General features: G+C 31.5%; 1 protein-coding gene across 2 annotated transcripts; it reads left to right on the top strand.

The window, feature by feature from the left end:
- The first annotated feature begins 5,139 nt into the window (after positions 1-5,139).
- LOC134721648 (uncharacterized) lies at positions 5,140-15,667 on the top strand. Of its 2 annotated transcripts, none has more exons than XM_063584785.1 (7): positions 5,140-5,222; positions 8,371-8,493; positions 10,527-10,678; positions 11,720-11,872; positions 13,136-13,297; positions 14,277-14,503; positions 15,383-15,667. In XM_063584785.1, exons 2-7 carry the CDS (start codon positions 8,394-8,396, stop codon positions 15,462-15,464), a joined length of 876 nt encoding a protein of 291 aa, XP_063440855.1. In that variant the 5' UTR covers positions 5,140-5,222; positions 8,371-8,393; the 3' UTR covers positions 15,465-15,667. The 2 variants fall into 2 exon arrangements, with proteins under 2 accessions (XP_063440855.1, XP_063440854.1); XM_063584784.1 differs by lacking the exon at positions 5,140-5,222 and adding an exon at positions 5,229-5,500.
- Positions 15,668-17,332: the final 1,665 nt, after the last annotated feature.

Raw genomic sequence — 17,332 nt, forward strand, 5'->3', positions numbered from 1 at the left:
TCAGTGACAACCCTACAACAGATGTATCCATCGGATCGCCATCAATGATGGTGATACATGGCATATATATATATATATATATATATATAACAAATAAATCGTGACAAAAAAGGCATACAGACAAAGCACACTTGCAATTATGGAAGACAAGAATACAAAAATCTACAATAGCACACAAGACAGAGCAACGCCAATCTGATATCACAAAAAACACTAAATGACAAATAAAAGAATACTAGTCCACGTCAGTTCCCATGCAGAATCTATACGTGATGACCATCATGTATTATTTGTTAGGTAATACGGAATATTTTTCAAAAAGTTCCTTGTAACTTTCGATGATTTTTTTGTTAGAAAAAGGACGAGAGCTCAGACGTTTCTTGACATACGTTCATCAACTTTCTACCCAGACACTGGTGACGTTTTACAAAGAGTGTAACAACTGCAAGCTCTTCAATACCGAATACATTGAGAAATATCATCCCATATGCAGGTGAAGTTGGTACATTGCTACATATAGGTGGTGGAAATTGATAACTTATAAAAAGGTCGCCTCGTTTGTCAATAAATGTGAAATCAAATGATCTGATGTCTTTAATCTTCTTGATTTAAACAAGTGTCTGAAGGAACCTTCGACTCATATGAAAAAAGGAAGAGATCGGCAAATGAATGTCCGCTATGAAAATATAATATTCTTGACAAATGAATAAGCTCGTTTGAACCTGTAAAAAACCAATGTAAAACTCGTTAATTGTTGTGAAATACATCTGTTCGTGTTGTATTGTTACACTACTATCTCCGTTAAGGGCAAAGACTGGTGCCTGTTTAAAAGTGTAAACCCACTGCATGTTGTTCACCTGTTTTTAGCCAGGAGCTTGTTGTTCAATGGTTGTCATTTGTTGGTGTAGTTTGTAGGTGTTTCTACTGTTTCTTATTTTTTATATAGATTAGACGGTTGGTTTTCTCGTTTTATAATTCTTTTACACTAGTCATTTTGTGGTCTTTTATAGCTTGCTGTTCGATTTGAGTCAAGGCTCAGTGCTGAAGGTCGTACTTTTACCTATATATAATTGTTAACTTTTTATACATTTTCACGTGGATGGCGAGTTGTCTCATACCTCATTTTTCATATTTATATAAGCAGTATATATATAGACATTAAATTTACCTATCAATATTATCATTATATAAAACTATCTTTGAGTATATAGTAAAGTTTATATATTATGTTAGATCTGGTCACTTTTTTCAAAAGAAAGGCAGAATATAAACTTTTTATTTGTGATCACGCTGTAAGCATTTTATTTTTATTTTACAATTTAAATAGTGGTGATATTAAAACGTTTATAGATAATTTTCCTATAAAAAAACAACTCTTTTGTTATCCACGTAAACTTAAGCATAGCGTTTGATTTCCGTGCCAAATTTTATATCTTTTATGTAGTAGTTTATTCAACTTTTTTCAGTTACCCAACTAAGATTCACAGCCTTCAGACGCAAGGAAACTTGGTCGTCTACAGAAAAGGTCATAATATTCGAAGATCTAAAAACAAAGTTGACTCGTGCATGGTACAATAAAAATAATGGTATTTTAACTGCAAACCAGTCAGACTTCTTCTTCTTCTTCTATACGTATTTAATTCCAATTATGGAACACCCTCTTATTGGAATTATTTCCAGATGAGGAGTTATTTAGAGTTATAATAAAGGCTTATATTTTTACGCTTTCTTTGTCGATATTGAGTGCAGCCCACATAGCAGTGCCATTACAATTAGCATTGTGAAAAACAGTGATATAGTATTGCTGAATCATTTTGCCATGGATCAATCGACTTTAATAATACTGGAACTATGGCTGTGATTTCTTTGAACATTGGTGATAGGGTCTTTGTTTATCCGATTGGAGTCAGCATTTAACTAGGGACAAATACCACAGGTTCTGGATTTTTAACCGGTTATGCCACTGATCCTTCTGGCTCCTTCCGCAAATTTCCCCAGACAGATGAATACGGCTAGATACAATTTGTTCGAATCAATGATATGAAAGTAATTTGCGTTTTAGTGAATTTGATATTTAATTGATGGATAATTTGACAATCTAAATATTCATAATTGTGTGTAGAAACCTGACAAATCTTAAAAGAAATTATTCAACGAGAGAAGTCGGATGAAATAACGAATGAATCTATATTTACTGTTAGAGCTGGAGGGATTTAGAACAATGTTACTTTTATAGTATGTAGAAAATGTCGAATTAAAATACGATGATTGATGTTTTGCAAACGATCATTTTAAAAAGGCAATGTGGGCTTTGTGTCAATGAGACAGCCACCAAACCAAGTTATATCGTGAATGGGTCGGTCGTCTTAACAGGGATCTAGCCCCAACCATCTGACGTTTAATCGTTGGACAGAAAACTGGTCAATACTAGTATATGTCTAACACGTAGACGACCCAAATGATTAAAACTATATGTTATTTCTTGAAGTATTCATAAATTTTAAAATGATTTTCTTTTTAATTTTTACAATGATTTAAATTTCTGCATGTATGTGCCTGTCCAAATTCAGGAGCATGTAATTTAGTGTTGTCGTTTGTTGATGTGTTACATATTTGTTTTTCGTTCATTCTTTGAACATAAATTTGGGCGTAATTAATTTTCTCGTTTGAGTTGTTTTACATTAATTTTGTGATTTTTTATAGCTTACTGTGCGACATGCGCTTGTCCATGATTGTTAAAGGCGGTAAGGTGACCTAAACGTGTTAATTGTTGTGTCTTTTAGTCTATTGTGGAGAGTTGTCTCATTAGCAATCATACCAGATCTTCTTTTTAATATTAAGGACTGATGTCCATACACAATTTCAGAAGTGATCCTTACAAGATTCTTTCCAAAGGGGACCGCTATTTCTTTTAATGTACGTTGTCTGATTGCCCAAGGTTAACTTCGAAAACTTCCTCGAGAAAAACTCTGAATCAATTGAATCTAAGGTTTATGTTTTGAATGTCCTTAGCAAGTGGGGTAAAGTTTTGAGTGTCCTTAGCAAGAGGTGTAAGGTTTTGATTGTCCTTAGCAAGTGGGGTAAAGTTTTGATTGTTCTTAGCAAGTGGGGTAAATTTTGATTGTCCTTATCGTGTGGTGTAAAGTTTTAAATGTCCTTAGCAAGTGTTGTAAAGTGTGTGCTAATCACATGTTCAACATGTCCAAATGACGTTAAAGTATAAGCAACTTTCATATGCATGTCATTTTACGGCATTCGAGGACAATCAGAACCCACACCGTATAGAAAGCTATAAAACAAGGCTAAAACAATGAAATGAAAAATGAATCTATCGTTCTAATTTATGTACCAAAAAACAAACAAAAACAAGCATTACATATACAACAAACGACAACCATTGACTCTGGATAGCACACCAAACATGTTCGAGGGGGAGGGTATTCTGTTTGCGGTCACCAATTGCACACCCCCTCCTTGCATGGGACAGTGAAAAAGCTTAAGGCTTGACCTATAGTTGTTATTCCTGTGTCATTTGATCTCTTGTGGGGAGTTGTCTCATTGGCAATCATACCACAGCTTTTTTTTAATATACAAGTCAGATCGTCACATAAAAACCCCAACTAAAAACGATTTAAGAAGACCCATCGGTGGCCTTTGGCTGTTGTCATCTCTATATGGTCGGGTTATTGTCTCAATGACACATTTCTGATTCCTAATTTCCATTCTTAATTTTATTAATAGACAAAAGATCGATCTGGAATTTCTTGCAGGTACTTCTGAATTACATGCTCCTAACTTAAATCAGACAAGATCGTTCATCATGATTCTTCAAACGTTGACGTACATACAAATGTACTTAAATGTTTTTTTGTTTCTTTTGGTAATCCACATCTTATCTTTATCTGGGACTATTATACTTACACTTGTTTAATGCTCTTTTTTTTTCTTTTTTTTTTTTAAATAAATGTGGATCTGTATTGGAAGTTCATCATTTCTACATTCTCTACTTTTTGGATCATTTTCTCTATCTATTAATTTATCCTCTGTTTTCTATTTTTGATATCATTATTATAGATAACTTCCGTTTTCAAAAGTTTAAATTTAAGTAAAAAACCATCCTTTTTCTATTCTTTAGTTTTTGCCTATTTTTCTTTATACTTTTGTTGTTGCCTTAATTCTGATATTTGTTTTACCATTATTCTCTTGTAATCGAACACCATCCAGACTCTCATATATAATCTTTATTTCAGACACAAAATGTCCATATACCACCGTACATATCACAAAATATAATGTCTTAACAGTATGACTTAAAATGGAGAAATATGTACAGTAAGAATTATTCTAAACTACAAACTTGTTTTAAGTTCTTCAGGGAACGGTCATCATTTATCAGCTGAGCAGTCGGTGCATTTAAGGGGAGGTCATTGCCAAGAATATGCCGCTTTTGCGTGGGGGAGATAGGATACCATTTAAAAATGTTTCAACTGAGGGAGTTCTAGCAATTGAAGATGTATGCCTGACTAGTAAATAAAATGTTGATGTTATTGAAGTGAGTATACTATGATGACATATTGTATATATTGAAATATTATTATATCTTTGACAGTGTAAAGCACCATCAGAATGCCTATAATTGCTCACGGGAAGTGATTCTGGTAACTCCTAATCCGGGCACAGTCATCTGTTACGGTTCATTATCCATAGGATGTTTAAATTTACAATAAAATCCGATTATCAATAGATTCAGAATTAGATTTGTATGAAACATTTCCCCTTGTGATTGGAATTACAGTAAGTAATTACAATACAAATAAATATATGAAAATCCAAAAAATGTTTCCTCTTTTTTTTTTACATTTTATCTTTTTTTATTTACAAATAATTCCGAGAGACAGCAAAACTATCATGTACACTTTACTTCGTAATATAGTAAAAAAATAGTAATGAAAGTTTTCTATATAAAATTTGTAGATTTATAGGTACAATAAATTGGAACAAAGACTTTTCTGTCACGGATTTTTGCTTTCTTCGGCATCTCGTATGTTCTAATTAGAAAAACTAATCCGTTAAGGGAACATTAGATGTGTGTGATCCAACACTGGAGGGATCTACATAAAGAAGAAGAAAACTAGAGTTATCGGCTCTTGTATTTCAGTGGAATCCAGGTGGCGTCTCCTGCTTTTTAAACCAATCAGAAATATGACAACAAAGAAAAAGCGGTAAAATCAAGCATTGGAGGAATATTAGCAACAATTTTTTGGAAACATCTTTTTCACAAGTTTCAAAATTTTCTGAAAAGATGGATTAACAAAATCAAAATTATTTTAAACGGGAAATTGGTTCACCAAATAATTTTTAATACGTTGTTTAACCCAAGCCACACAAGTAAATTATTTCATAATGTCACAGCAAACTCTTGCTCACTTCGTTTTAGAAAGAAATATTCGACACTCACCAAGGCGCTCCCCATTGCGCACTTTGCATACAAGTCTTAGTGGTAAGTCTGATAGAGAAAACAAGCTGTTTCTTTAACTGTTTAACAAAAGAAATGCAGTCTTAAACCCAAATGCTTGTTAGGCATAATAATTTATATATTAGATAATTGTTTATTACAAAAAAAAAATAAAGATGTATTGTTTAATATAACTGTTGTTGTTTAAAAAAATAAAACCTGACATTGATTGTTTACTTAATGCAATACCTGGGTCATACATCAACGTATAGCTCCCAAGTACGTCTGCCATGGTAAAAAATCATACAGGCCAGTAATTTTGGATGTATTCAACCTGTCAATCTTATCTGTCGTGTGCACAACGAGCTTAAAGCGTGTATTAGGTGTGCGAAAGCGTACCTTAGCGTTTATTGGATGTCAGGTGACTATGTTGGCATAAGTCTGGTGTTTGTTTAACGTAAATGGAATGTACACTACGAAGGAAAAAAGTCTATTGAATGTATTTGAAACATGTCCCGGTCGTATCTGGAAAGATAATCCTTGCTTCAGAGTGTATGGGGTGTTTGTTTTAGTTAAAGCAGGGTTTCCGCTGGCAGCCGCCATTTTCGCAATTTGCGAAAAAATAATAATTGTGGCAATTAAAATTCGTCATTGGCGAAAGAATTATATATATACGATTTATTTGTAGCCATCTTGTTTATTTACATTTTTTCGGGTTTCTCGGATTTTACCTGATTAGACAATATACTCGGAATTTTCCTTGAACTCGTTAAGATTTTGATCGAAAATCAATCATCAGCTGATTGCATTTTGTGATATCGATAACAAAGGACTAATTAATAAAAGTATTGATTGGTTTGTTTGACAAAATTATATGGTTAACTGGCTTCCCCTAAATGTCACATACATAATTTATTTACCACTTTGCGACGCACGTGTTTGAAGCAAACTTTTAAAGATAGTTTAGAGAAGAAAGCTGCTTTTTTGTGACGAAAAATTTTCAAAAGCAAGAAAAATCTCCGATTTAAAACTTTAGTTATCCTTTGACTTTAATATATGTAATTGATAAGGGAAACTACTTTAAAGTCGTTTGAGTGACACACGTGTTTCAAGCATAGTTTTACGTCTCTACTTTTTCATTTACGATGGTCAAGAAAAGAAAACTGTTGTTATGAAGAAATCTATCAAAAAGGTTGGGAACAACCCCTTGAATGAGAGTAACACTTTAATGTAATGACTACACATGAAATGAGGGATCAATTTAATGTGATAAAAGCTTTTATTTTGTTGTAAAAACCACTGCACTTCTTAGTACAAAAGGGCACATCAGTATTTTTCCTTTTTCGAATTTTCCCTTACGAACTATACTGGTATTTTACATGTTATATGATCAAAACATGTCCATTCTTTTTGTTATATTCCAGGACTTATTTCTTTATTAATAAAGTATAAAAGTATAGTGGTCCCCTCATTTAGAAAAGTTGTTAAAAACATAACGAATATTTTTCCTTTTTAACTTAAAATATTCTGTAGTTTTAAAGTAAATGTTTAGTATTTATACATTAAAATGTAGACTCTTAAATAAATCTGAGAGAATAATCAAAAACACTATGGGGCAAAATCATCTTAATTAAGGGAGGGGGGGGAAAAAAAGGTAAATTTTAAACGAGAAATATATTTATGTCATTTGGCGAAAAAAAATATAAAGTGGCGAAAAATATATTGTTTTGACTAAAGAGGTGGCGAAAAAAATAATTGACCCAGGGGAAACCCTGTTAAAGTCAAACAATTTTTAAGCGTATACAACCTTAACATGTCTCAAACTTATCTTTAGCGTTTTCAATGCCCTTGTAGCCTATATTATATATTACATGCGTGTAGCGTACAGTTATAGACTTGACACACACTTGAGCTGAATGAAAATGTTTATGACCCATAAAAATTATCTGGAGTAAAGGCATTCACCAAGCGTATACTTTTGCATTTTAACGTATTTCAAACTTGTGTAACTGGCATTTAACACTTGCTTTGTGTTCCTCTAGCTTGCAGCTTAGTTACATATACAGACTTTCTTAAGTTTCTGTTTTGACTGATTGTTTGACATCTTCATTTCAGAGCCTTTTATAGATGACTATGTGGTATGTGCTTTGCTCATTGTTAAAGCCGTACCGTGACCCATAGTATGTTATTCCTGTGTTATTTGGTTTCTTGTAGATAGTTGTCTCATTGATGATTGAAATCATACCAAATCTTCATTTTTATATTTGATATCTTAAAAGCGAACACTCAGAACAGAAAAAAAGAAAGACAAAATATCACAGGACAAAACTAAAATATATTGAGTTGCAATACATTTTTATAATTTTCTGTCAATTGCATCAGAAAAGATAATATTAATGTTTAAAAACCATAACCTGCTTAACAGCCTTAGATAAAACATGTTCCAACCCTAACAAATTGATCGACACTTACTGGTCTTGAGTGTCAGTTAAGGATGAAAGGGTTCATGTAGACAGGTGACTGTCGGACATGCGTCCAAGATGAGATGAGGGATAGGTAAGATGTCTGACTATCGTCATAGTAAGTGTCCAAATGGACTGTACAATTTTTGCTTGACTTCATACATTCTCAGATATCTAAACCTAGTCACACTATATCATAACTGTTTTTTCTTTATTTGTGCCTTACTGTTTATGATCAGCGATCTTTCTGAATCCAGATAATCCACCTTTTTAACATTTTCTGAATGAAAGTAGAATGTAAAAAAATGTTAAAAAAAGTGTATACATGTATATAATATATATCTAGACTTGAAAATATTGCTGATCATAGTAACATGTACATTTTTGGCTCATGAATATGTAGAAAATACATTTATCTATTAGTGTAAATATTTTTTTTTAAAATTTTATTAGGTAGTGATGCTGTTGCCTCTCCCATGTCACCAGATGAGGAGGTTATAAGACAAAGAGGTCAAATTAGAACCAGTCCAAGGAAAAGGGCATTCCAGACATCAACCCCTGCCATCACAGATATTGGTTTGTCATTACATGTACTTCTTGTTAAAAAAAAATGGGAATCTGTGGTGTAAATATCAGTGAGACCAATTGTGTTTTGTATTTAAGAGAACTTGTTGATACACTTGAAATATTTTCAAAAAGCATTGCATTATTCGTGTTATTTCAGAAAAGATTGAATACACATAGCATACCAGTATTCATGCTTAACCACTAGTTCTACGGCCCTAGCTTGATTTTTCTCTGCAAACCAATAGAATCCAACTAAAATTTTGCTTCATAATGGCAACACTCATTCTTATGTTGTACTGTTATACCACTGTCCCAGGTTAGGGGGAGGGTTGGGATCCCGCTAACATGTTTAACCCAGCCACATTATTTATGTATGTGCCTGTCCCAAGTCAGGAGCCTGTAATTCAGTGGTTGTCGTTTGTTTATGTGTTACATATTTGTTTTTCGTTCATTTTTGTTTAGCCTTCGACTTGAGTCGAATAAGCGAGACATAGCGATCCTACATTCCGTCTGCGGCGGCGTCCAAAAATATTCACTCTGGTTAAAGTTTTTGAAATTTTAATAACTTTCTTAAACTAAACTGGATTTCTACCAAACTTGGACAGAAGCTTGTTTATGTTCATAAGATAGTATGCAAAAGTAAATTTTGTAAAAAATAAAATTCCATTTTTTCCGTTTTTTACTTATAAATGGACTTAGTTTTTCTGCCAGGAAACATTACATTCACTCTGTGGTTAAAGTTTTTGAAATTTTAATAACTTTCTAAAACTATCCTGGGTTTGTACCAAACTTAGACAGAAGCTTGTTTGTGATCAGAACATATATAGTATCCAGAAGTAAATTTTGTTAACAAATAAATCCATTTTTTTGTGCGTTTTACTTTTAAATGGATTTAGATTTTCTGCCAGGAAACAAAGCATTCACTCTGTGGTTAAAGTTTTTAAAATTTTAATAACTTTCTTATACTATTTTGGACCTGTACCAAACTTGGACAGAAGCTTGTTTATGATCAAAAGCTAGTATCTATAAGAAACTTTTGTTAAAATTTTGTACCTGTGTATCTGTATTTTACTTATAAATGGACTTAGTTTTTCTTCCAGTTTACATTACAGACAGTCTGCAGTTAAAGTTTTTAAAACATACTGTATTTTTACCAAACTTGGACAGAAGCTTCTTAGAATCATGAGATAGTATCAAGAGGAATATTTTTATTGATTGTATTCCTCTTTTGTTGAGTCTGCGATTAACTGAATCAGTAGGCGAGACACTGGGTTCCGCTGAACCCTTAAGAATTTTTTACATTAATAAGGCCGTTAGTTTTCCTGTTTGAATTGTTTTACATTGTCTTATCGGGGCCTTTTATAGCTGACTATATGGGGTATGGGCTTTGCTCATTGTTGAAGGCTGTACGGTGACCTATAATTGTTAATGTTGTGTCATTTTGGTCTTTTGTGGCAATCATACCACATTTTCTTTTTTATACACTTGACAAATAAGAGGCCATGATTTTTGCCAATGTTTGCTCTAAAGTTCCATACAAAATATTACGTAGTCTTTGAGTGGGAGTCTTGTTTTGTACATTAATCATTTGAGTCTTATATGCCAGGCATAAATTGTTTACATGTGTACTAAGGTATATAAATCATGTTGGCCACTATTTGTGTTGCAAATCAGACCAGAGGCAGAGTTACAAATGTACTAAATTTGGTTTAAAGAAATTAATGGAATTTGAGCCTCACAAAGATTGACTTTGTTTAGCACATTCTAAGTTATTATGTATTCACTATTCAGTTGTATTTAAATCTGTCTGTATTTCGTAAATATTTTGATTGAAATTTTATGAAATACAAACTTTAAACTTATTAGGAATGCTATTTTTCTTGCAGTAGGTGAGCGGTTCTTTCCAGAAATTCCAGCCTCTTAAACTGATTAAAACTAACCTCCATGTTGTAACCAAGTGTATTTAAATGGGCATTTATTACCCAAACAATCATCAATCAATCATTTTAGATAATAACACTTTAAGATAATCTATGTTGTAGGTTTATTAGACACATCATTAGATACCAGTACTACCTCATCCAGTGGTTCACGTACACCCACACGTAAAAATGCTGCAGATGGAGTCAGAAAGAGGCTGATGTTATCAACATCTTACATCAGCAGTGATCCAGAAGACAGTCCTTGTCCAAAGGTTAACTTAATTTATTTGGTTGAAACCTCTGAAAATAGCAGTTTGAATGCCAAAATAAAAAAAAAAATCTTATAATTTGATTGATGTGTATTAAGGGAGACATGAGGTATATAGGTCAATGAGAATGCTATTTTAATGTGTTAAGATTCCATTGCCAATAATCTAAAAAAAATATTTCATATTTGTACTAAACAATACAAATGGCTATGGGCAAACTAAGAAAATCCAATAACTTAAGTCTTATTTTAAGAGATAAGAAACAGATATATTCTTGATCGGTTACCATCAAACAAAAGTATTAGATCTGATTTATAAATTTTGTGGGCATATATAGGTGAAACAGAAAAAAGCATTCCTTTAATCTTATGCCAAAAAAAATATTGCTTTTCAACTTTGAACTTTATTTTGCCTTTTTAACTTTTTGGGATTCAAGTGTCACTGATGAGTCTTTTGTAGACGAAACGCCCGTCTGGCGTATATACAAAATTTAGTCCTGGTATTTATGATGAGTTCATTATATATACTTGTTTCACAAGCTTAGGTAAAAGGTAGGTAAACACATTTGTTTTTATGCCCCACCTAGGCGAAGGGGCATTGTGTTTATCAGTTTGTGCATCCATTTTTCTGCCCTGTTTTAGTCGAGGTAATTTTTGATGAAGTTGGAGTCCAATCAACTTGAAACTTAGTACACATAGATTTAAGAAGATGTGTTATGAGTGCCAATGAGACAACTCTCCATCCAAGTCACAATTAGTATGTTCCCAATAAAATTATCTTTCTAATTTTTATGCCATATTAGAGTTGACCTCAACCAATTCCATGGTCCACTGAACATAGAAAATGATTGTGCAAGTGGGGCATTCATGTACAATGGAGACATTCTTATTTTATTTTTTTTACATTTTACATTATTTGTACAGGAAAATACATGTTTTCTTAACTTTGATGTTGTTTGAATAATTAAAAATGTCCAGAGTGTATACATTTGTATAATTAATACATTTTTAGAAAGTTTTTTTACCTAATGATTTATTTTTTCAGGGTTTAACACAATCAGCAGCGAAGAAGCGTAAATCTAACAAAGGAACCAATGAAACACCTGTTTCAATAAATAAGAGATTATCTGCCCTTAGTTCTGAACAATTAACAGAATTGCTGGGTAACCTTATAAACAAACATCCAGATTTGAAAGAGGTATTTGATATTTTCCTTATGAATATAAAATGTAAATTTAAAAGTGATGTTACATTTAACGATGATAAAGAAAAAGCATCAATCCAACAATGATTAAAAAAAATGATTTAAAGTCATAAGAAAACTCAAATAAAAAAAAATGATGCATATGTTTTTAATGCCCCACCTACGATAGTAGAGGGGCATTATGTTCTCTGGTCTGTGGCTCCGTTTGTTTGTTCTTCCACAGGTTAAAGTTTTTGGTCAAGATAGTTTTTGATGAAGATGAAGTCCAATCAACTTGAAACTTAGTACACTTGTTGCTTATGATATGATCTTTCTAATTTTAAAACCGAATTAGACTTTTGACCCCAATTTCATGGTCAACTGAACATATAAATTGAAAGTGGGATTTCCAGGTTAAAGTTTTTGGTCAAGGTAGTTTTTGATGAAGCTGAAGTCCAATCAACTTGAAACTTAGTACACTTGATGCTTATGATATGATATTTCTAATTTTTAAGACAAATAAGACTTTTATGATAGTGCCAGTGGGCCATTCGTGTACTTTGGACACATTCTTGTTTATAACTCAATGGATAGTTTTCATTATAAAACTGATGTACATATACTTTTTTCTGAAGATTTTTTTTTAATTTGTTAATATTAAGAAGAAGTTTACTTTATTTTAATTGCTTCCTTCCAGGAAGCAATTTCCCCGACATATTTTCCGTATGCAAAGTGACCTCAGTGTGACCCATCTCGTAAAAATCTGGTGATCACATTACGCATGGGTGTCCTTTAAATAAGCTATTATCTGAATTTACATGTTAAACACATGCTCAATTTCTGTGTGTTTTTGTTGATTTTTTGTCGATTGTTGACAAACGGGTGACAATCATTAAACTTCGGCTTCAAAAGACGAACTTTAATTACCTGCCATATTTTCACAATAACACAGATCGATTGAAAAAAAAATGACTATTATACGAAATTTACATGAAAAAAAGGATAAATTTGTGCACAGAAGACTAAGTTTATGATGTTTGTTCAAGAATTGGAAGAACATTATTTTTCACCGATCACTCGTTTCTTATGACTTTATTGTCAGATTATAATTTTTTTTTCATTTTTTTTATTATATTATATATAAAGTCACTTACTATCCTCTCCATGCAGATATAAATGTGTATTTGTATATACAACACAGCCAATTACACCTCCCTTAGAGTTAGAGTTTGGTTCTTTTCGTACATGCTATGTGTTACTTTTGTCAAATTTTTTCAGGAAGTTGAAAAAAGTTTACCTAAGCCAGATATTGGACATTTGATGGACAATTTGGAGTATTTTAGGAAAAATATTTTCAAGTCATTTCCAAATTCAAGGTGGGGATCGGGCAGGGATGCATTTTGCTTTCGTAGAGTAAAAACTCATGTTGAAAACTTTAAGGTATGTGTATACAGAACTGTGATATAATCACTGTACTGTGGATTAGAAATCAAATAAATGTTAACATGAAATTGCTGTTAAACAAAAACAAAATAAAAGTCATTATTCACACCTGCATACTTCAAAATATCTAATTAAGAATTTCATAATTTATTTTTAAATCTTTTCTCAAATTATATGGAATGACCTGCAATTTCATGTAAAAGAGGCTTCAAATATGAAAATTCATGAATGTCTCTTAGTCACCTACATTTTAGGCAAATAAGAAAATAACATATATAGCACAAAAAAACACATTGGTATTACATAGATGCCAACCATTACGATTTTCCCGTAATTTTTCCGATTTTGCTATCAAAACTATGCTATTACGGTCAAAGTCGAAAAGTTACGGATTCCCAATCATCGCCATTCAATTGTGTAAAACGCAGATTTTTATCATTGCTTTCGTCTTAGTCCGGTATTTAGTAAATGCCAATGTAATGCTTCCGGTTTCTCTGGAGTTATCATCAGCCTATTGTTGTGTAACAAACTGACTTCCAAAGAGGGAAACTTGCATTTTTATGAGTAGCTTTCCCCTTTCTCTAATTCTTCTTGACAAAATGAAAATGTACGATTCGAGAACATTTAAACAATTAATGAATAGAATACATACTACAGATAACATGTTTAATGAAACATGTTAGTGCACATCAGTTTGCAATCACTCGTCAGAATTTTTTATTGTTAAATGCACGTTTTTGAATGATCACTGAAAACTTTCCAATAATACGGAAAATTTGATAGTTTGCTACTGAATGGGTCAAAAGGGGGTTGGCATCTATGGTATAACTATATATTGATGATTTTTCACTGCTGCAGTCATATCATCAAAAGTTATAAAAATTCAACAACAAACTTAATATTTCATATTTTAACTATCCGTTGTTGGGGTTATTTTTTCACTTGTTATACATGTATATTATATGCCCTATTGCAGAGTACATGTATAAGTCAAGGTAAACAACTTCAGGATGCTGGGTCATGGGAAGCTAGTCTAGAGTACATACTACAAGCCTGGGAGTGTGTAGGTAATACCCCTGACTGGGACAATATAGCTCACAACAAAAGTAAAGAAATGTGCTTCCGTCACCTAGCAACACAGTGTAAAAAATCTGTCAAGGAAAGCAGTTTAGACAAGGATGCTTATATAGCCATCAAAGACAGGTAATTCATTTTGTATACACTGTTGCTAAATGGTATTTTTTTTTATGTCCCATTTATGGGCATTATGTTTTCTGGTCTGTGCCTCAGTTGGTTCTTCCGTCTGTCCTGCTTCAGGTTAAATTTTTTGGTCCAGGTAGTTTTTGATTAAGTTGAAGTCCAAAAGTTGAAAAAGTATGTTTTCCTTTGGAAGCTGATACATTTTCACAGAAATGTAACTTTGGTAACTTATTGTACTATTTGTAAAATTGCATCTCAGGTGAAACTAATAATAGTCATGTTCTTCACCGTAAGGAATTTAAGATATTACAATTGAGAATGGAAATGGGAAATGTGTCAAAGCAACAACAACCCTTACATAGAGCAGACAACAACCGAATGCCACCAATGTGCCACCATGGTCTTCCGTGTAGCGAGAAACTCTTGCCACAGAGGCGTCCTTCAGCTGGTCCTATTATTTAATTGGTTGATAACCTTTCTCTGTTGTTGGCAAGTGTTTTCATCCTCTTGCATAAACATTTCTCTAAAGGCCCATATAAGTGCACCTTTAATATTGTCTGAATGGTTGGTCATGTTTATAAAATTTGTCGCTATTAAACCATTTATATTCTGTAATTTACGTCTTTGTTTTGTTAAAATGTATACAAGTTCTATAGATATTATTATTGTCTTTATGTATACACTGGTATACTATACTAAGAACAGTTCATAGTTTGCAAATAATGCAAAGTACACCTATTGTATACCATTGATGGTATAAAGTATAGATGTTAAGTCTTCAATAAAATTGGAAAGGATAATTTTTCTGTCAATTTACTAAAACGTTTAAGAAAATTAGATGAAAATCAAATTGAAATTCAGTAATTATAATTTATTTTGCAGGTTGGAAGAGGCTGTTATAATAAACAACCAGATATCACCATGCATTGAGATAGTTGATAAGAAAATACAGAAAATTAAATAAAGAAAATTTTACCAGTAGCAAATTGAAAGAGTAAGTGGAATGAAGAAAGAAAGATAGATGGAAAAAATTAGCTGAAGAAAATTTTTCTAGGGATTTCCTGAAATATGCAGAGAATCAAAGTTACAAAAATTTAAACTATTTTTTTTTAAATGAAAATAATTGACTTAGTTTTGACAAAGTTTACAACAGAATTATTTTTATAATTATGAATTATTTATCATATATGACATGTATGATGTCATTCTCAGTTTTGTAACTATTCATGTTTTATTTGCTATATTAACTAGTTTATCATCTGTTATAGAATCAACTTGTTTGTGTTTTAAACTGTATTTTAAATCTGATTAATTAAGAATGATTTTATACCAGCCTGATTATGAATGATTTTTATATCAGACTATTATAATATTGCTAAATATTGTTTTTATCAAAACACATATTAGATTTTTTAATTGAATTTTATTTAACAGAAAAAAATGAACTGCAATAAATAGAATACTTAACTGGTTGAAATCTTCCCTTATTTGACAAGTTTCGTATCCATGTATTTGGTGACAGACTTTATTAAGAAAACATTGAACGAATGTATTAATACTTTAATATGTGAAACACATGTATAAACAAGTTGTCTTTCTAGATTTAATGTTAAAAAAAGAAAATGTAATCAGAACAATGGAATATAAAGAATGAAATGACTAAAAGTCAGAAAAAAATGTGGTGTTAGTAAAAATAGAATGTGTATAACATAGATTATGGATGTGAATAATTGAGAATTATTTTGTTACCATGTTTGTTAAACAATTTTCACATACGGTGCTACCAAATGTATATATTTTGTTATACTTTTTGCTGTTGATATATTATAAGTAGTATGAAATTTAGATTGTCACATGGGGCATACTGTCCCACATGTTGACCTTGATGATGAATACATGTGTATTATAATTGTGTTAATTATAGATACAAATCAATACCATGTGTGTTGAAATAATGGATTTGTGAATTGAGAAATTATTGATTCTGACAAAGAAAAATAGTACAGGAAAAAAAATACAGAAAAACATAGAAACATGTTTTTAGTATAACATAAAAAAAAATGAGTTAGAATTGAACTTTTGTTATAAATGTTGAAATTTAAATTATTTTGATGTGTATGTTAAATTGTCCGATTGAATATAACTTGCACAAGTAAAGAAAAAAGTAAAATCACAAAAATACTGAACTCAGAGGAAAATCAATTCGGAAAGTCCATAATCATAAAGACTTTCCTTAACAATTTCTTTAGTTCTAAAATAGTACACTCTCCTTTTTCATGGATATTTATAATAGAAATTTCTGAACTTAATTTACATTTTAAATTATTGCTCTTTAAATGTAACATTTCTGATTGTATTAGCTTATAAATTGCTGAATTTTCATATTTTGTACTGTACTAATGAAATGGAGAAAAAAATAGCTTCCAAATCAATCGAGCTACCTGTTGCTATCAAAATATTAGTATAAAGTAATTATTTTAAAATGTGAGATTTTAGACAAAAAGTGTGTTGAAGATTTCTTGCATTTTTTTATATTCTAAATTTCAATGTTATATTTATAGAAGTTAACTGTAGGCACTAATTTGATCAACTAACATGATTAAATAGGGAATAAAATTGAGAATGGAAATGGGGAATGTCTCAAAGAGACAGTGCCTGTAAATTTGTGAAACAGTCGATGATCTGAAAAGGTAATATATTTAATCAAAGATAAATCCTATCTGAAATTCTTTTAGATGTAAAAGTGCATTTATATTTTTCTAAGTTAATCTTAATTTAACTGCCCCAAATCAATTTTGTCATTTTTAAATGATTAAAAACTTTCATAATCGT

The sequence above is a fragment of the Mytilus trossulus genome, chromosome 6 (assembly GCF_036588685.1).
Source record: "Mytilus trossulus isolate FHL-02 chromosome 6, PNRI_Mtr1.1.1.hap1, whole genome shotgun sequence".
Classification (NCBI taxonomy): domain Eukaryota; kingdom Metazoa; phylum Mollusca; class Bivalvia; order Mytilida; family Mytilidae; genus Mytilus; species Mytilus trossulus.

Excerpts from the sequence above, each read along its gene's own strand:
- LOC134721648 (XM_063584784.1), top strand. The coding sequence starts at position 5,404 with ATGTCACAGCAAACTCTTGCTCACTTCGTTTTAGAAAGAAATATTCGA. Across the intron at positions 13,298-14,276 it reads CTCATGTTGAAAACTTTAAG|AGTACATGTATAAGTCAAGG; the intron begins GTATGTGTATAC and ends GCCCTATTGCAG. Across the intron at positions 14,504-15,382 it reads TATATAGCCATCAAAGACAG|GTTGGAAGAGGCTGTTATAA; the intron begins GTAATTCATTTT and ends TTTATTTTGCAG.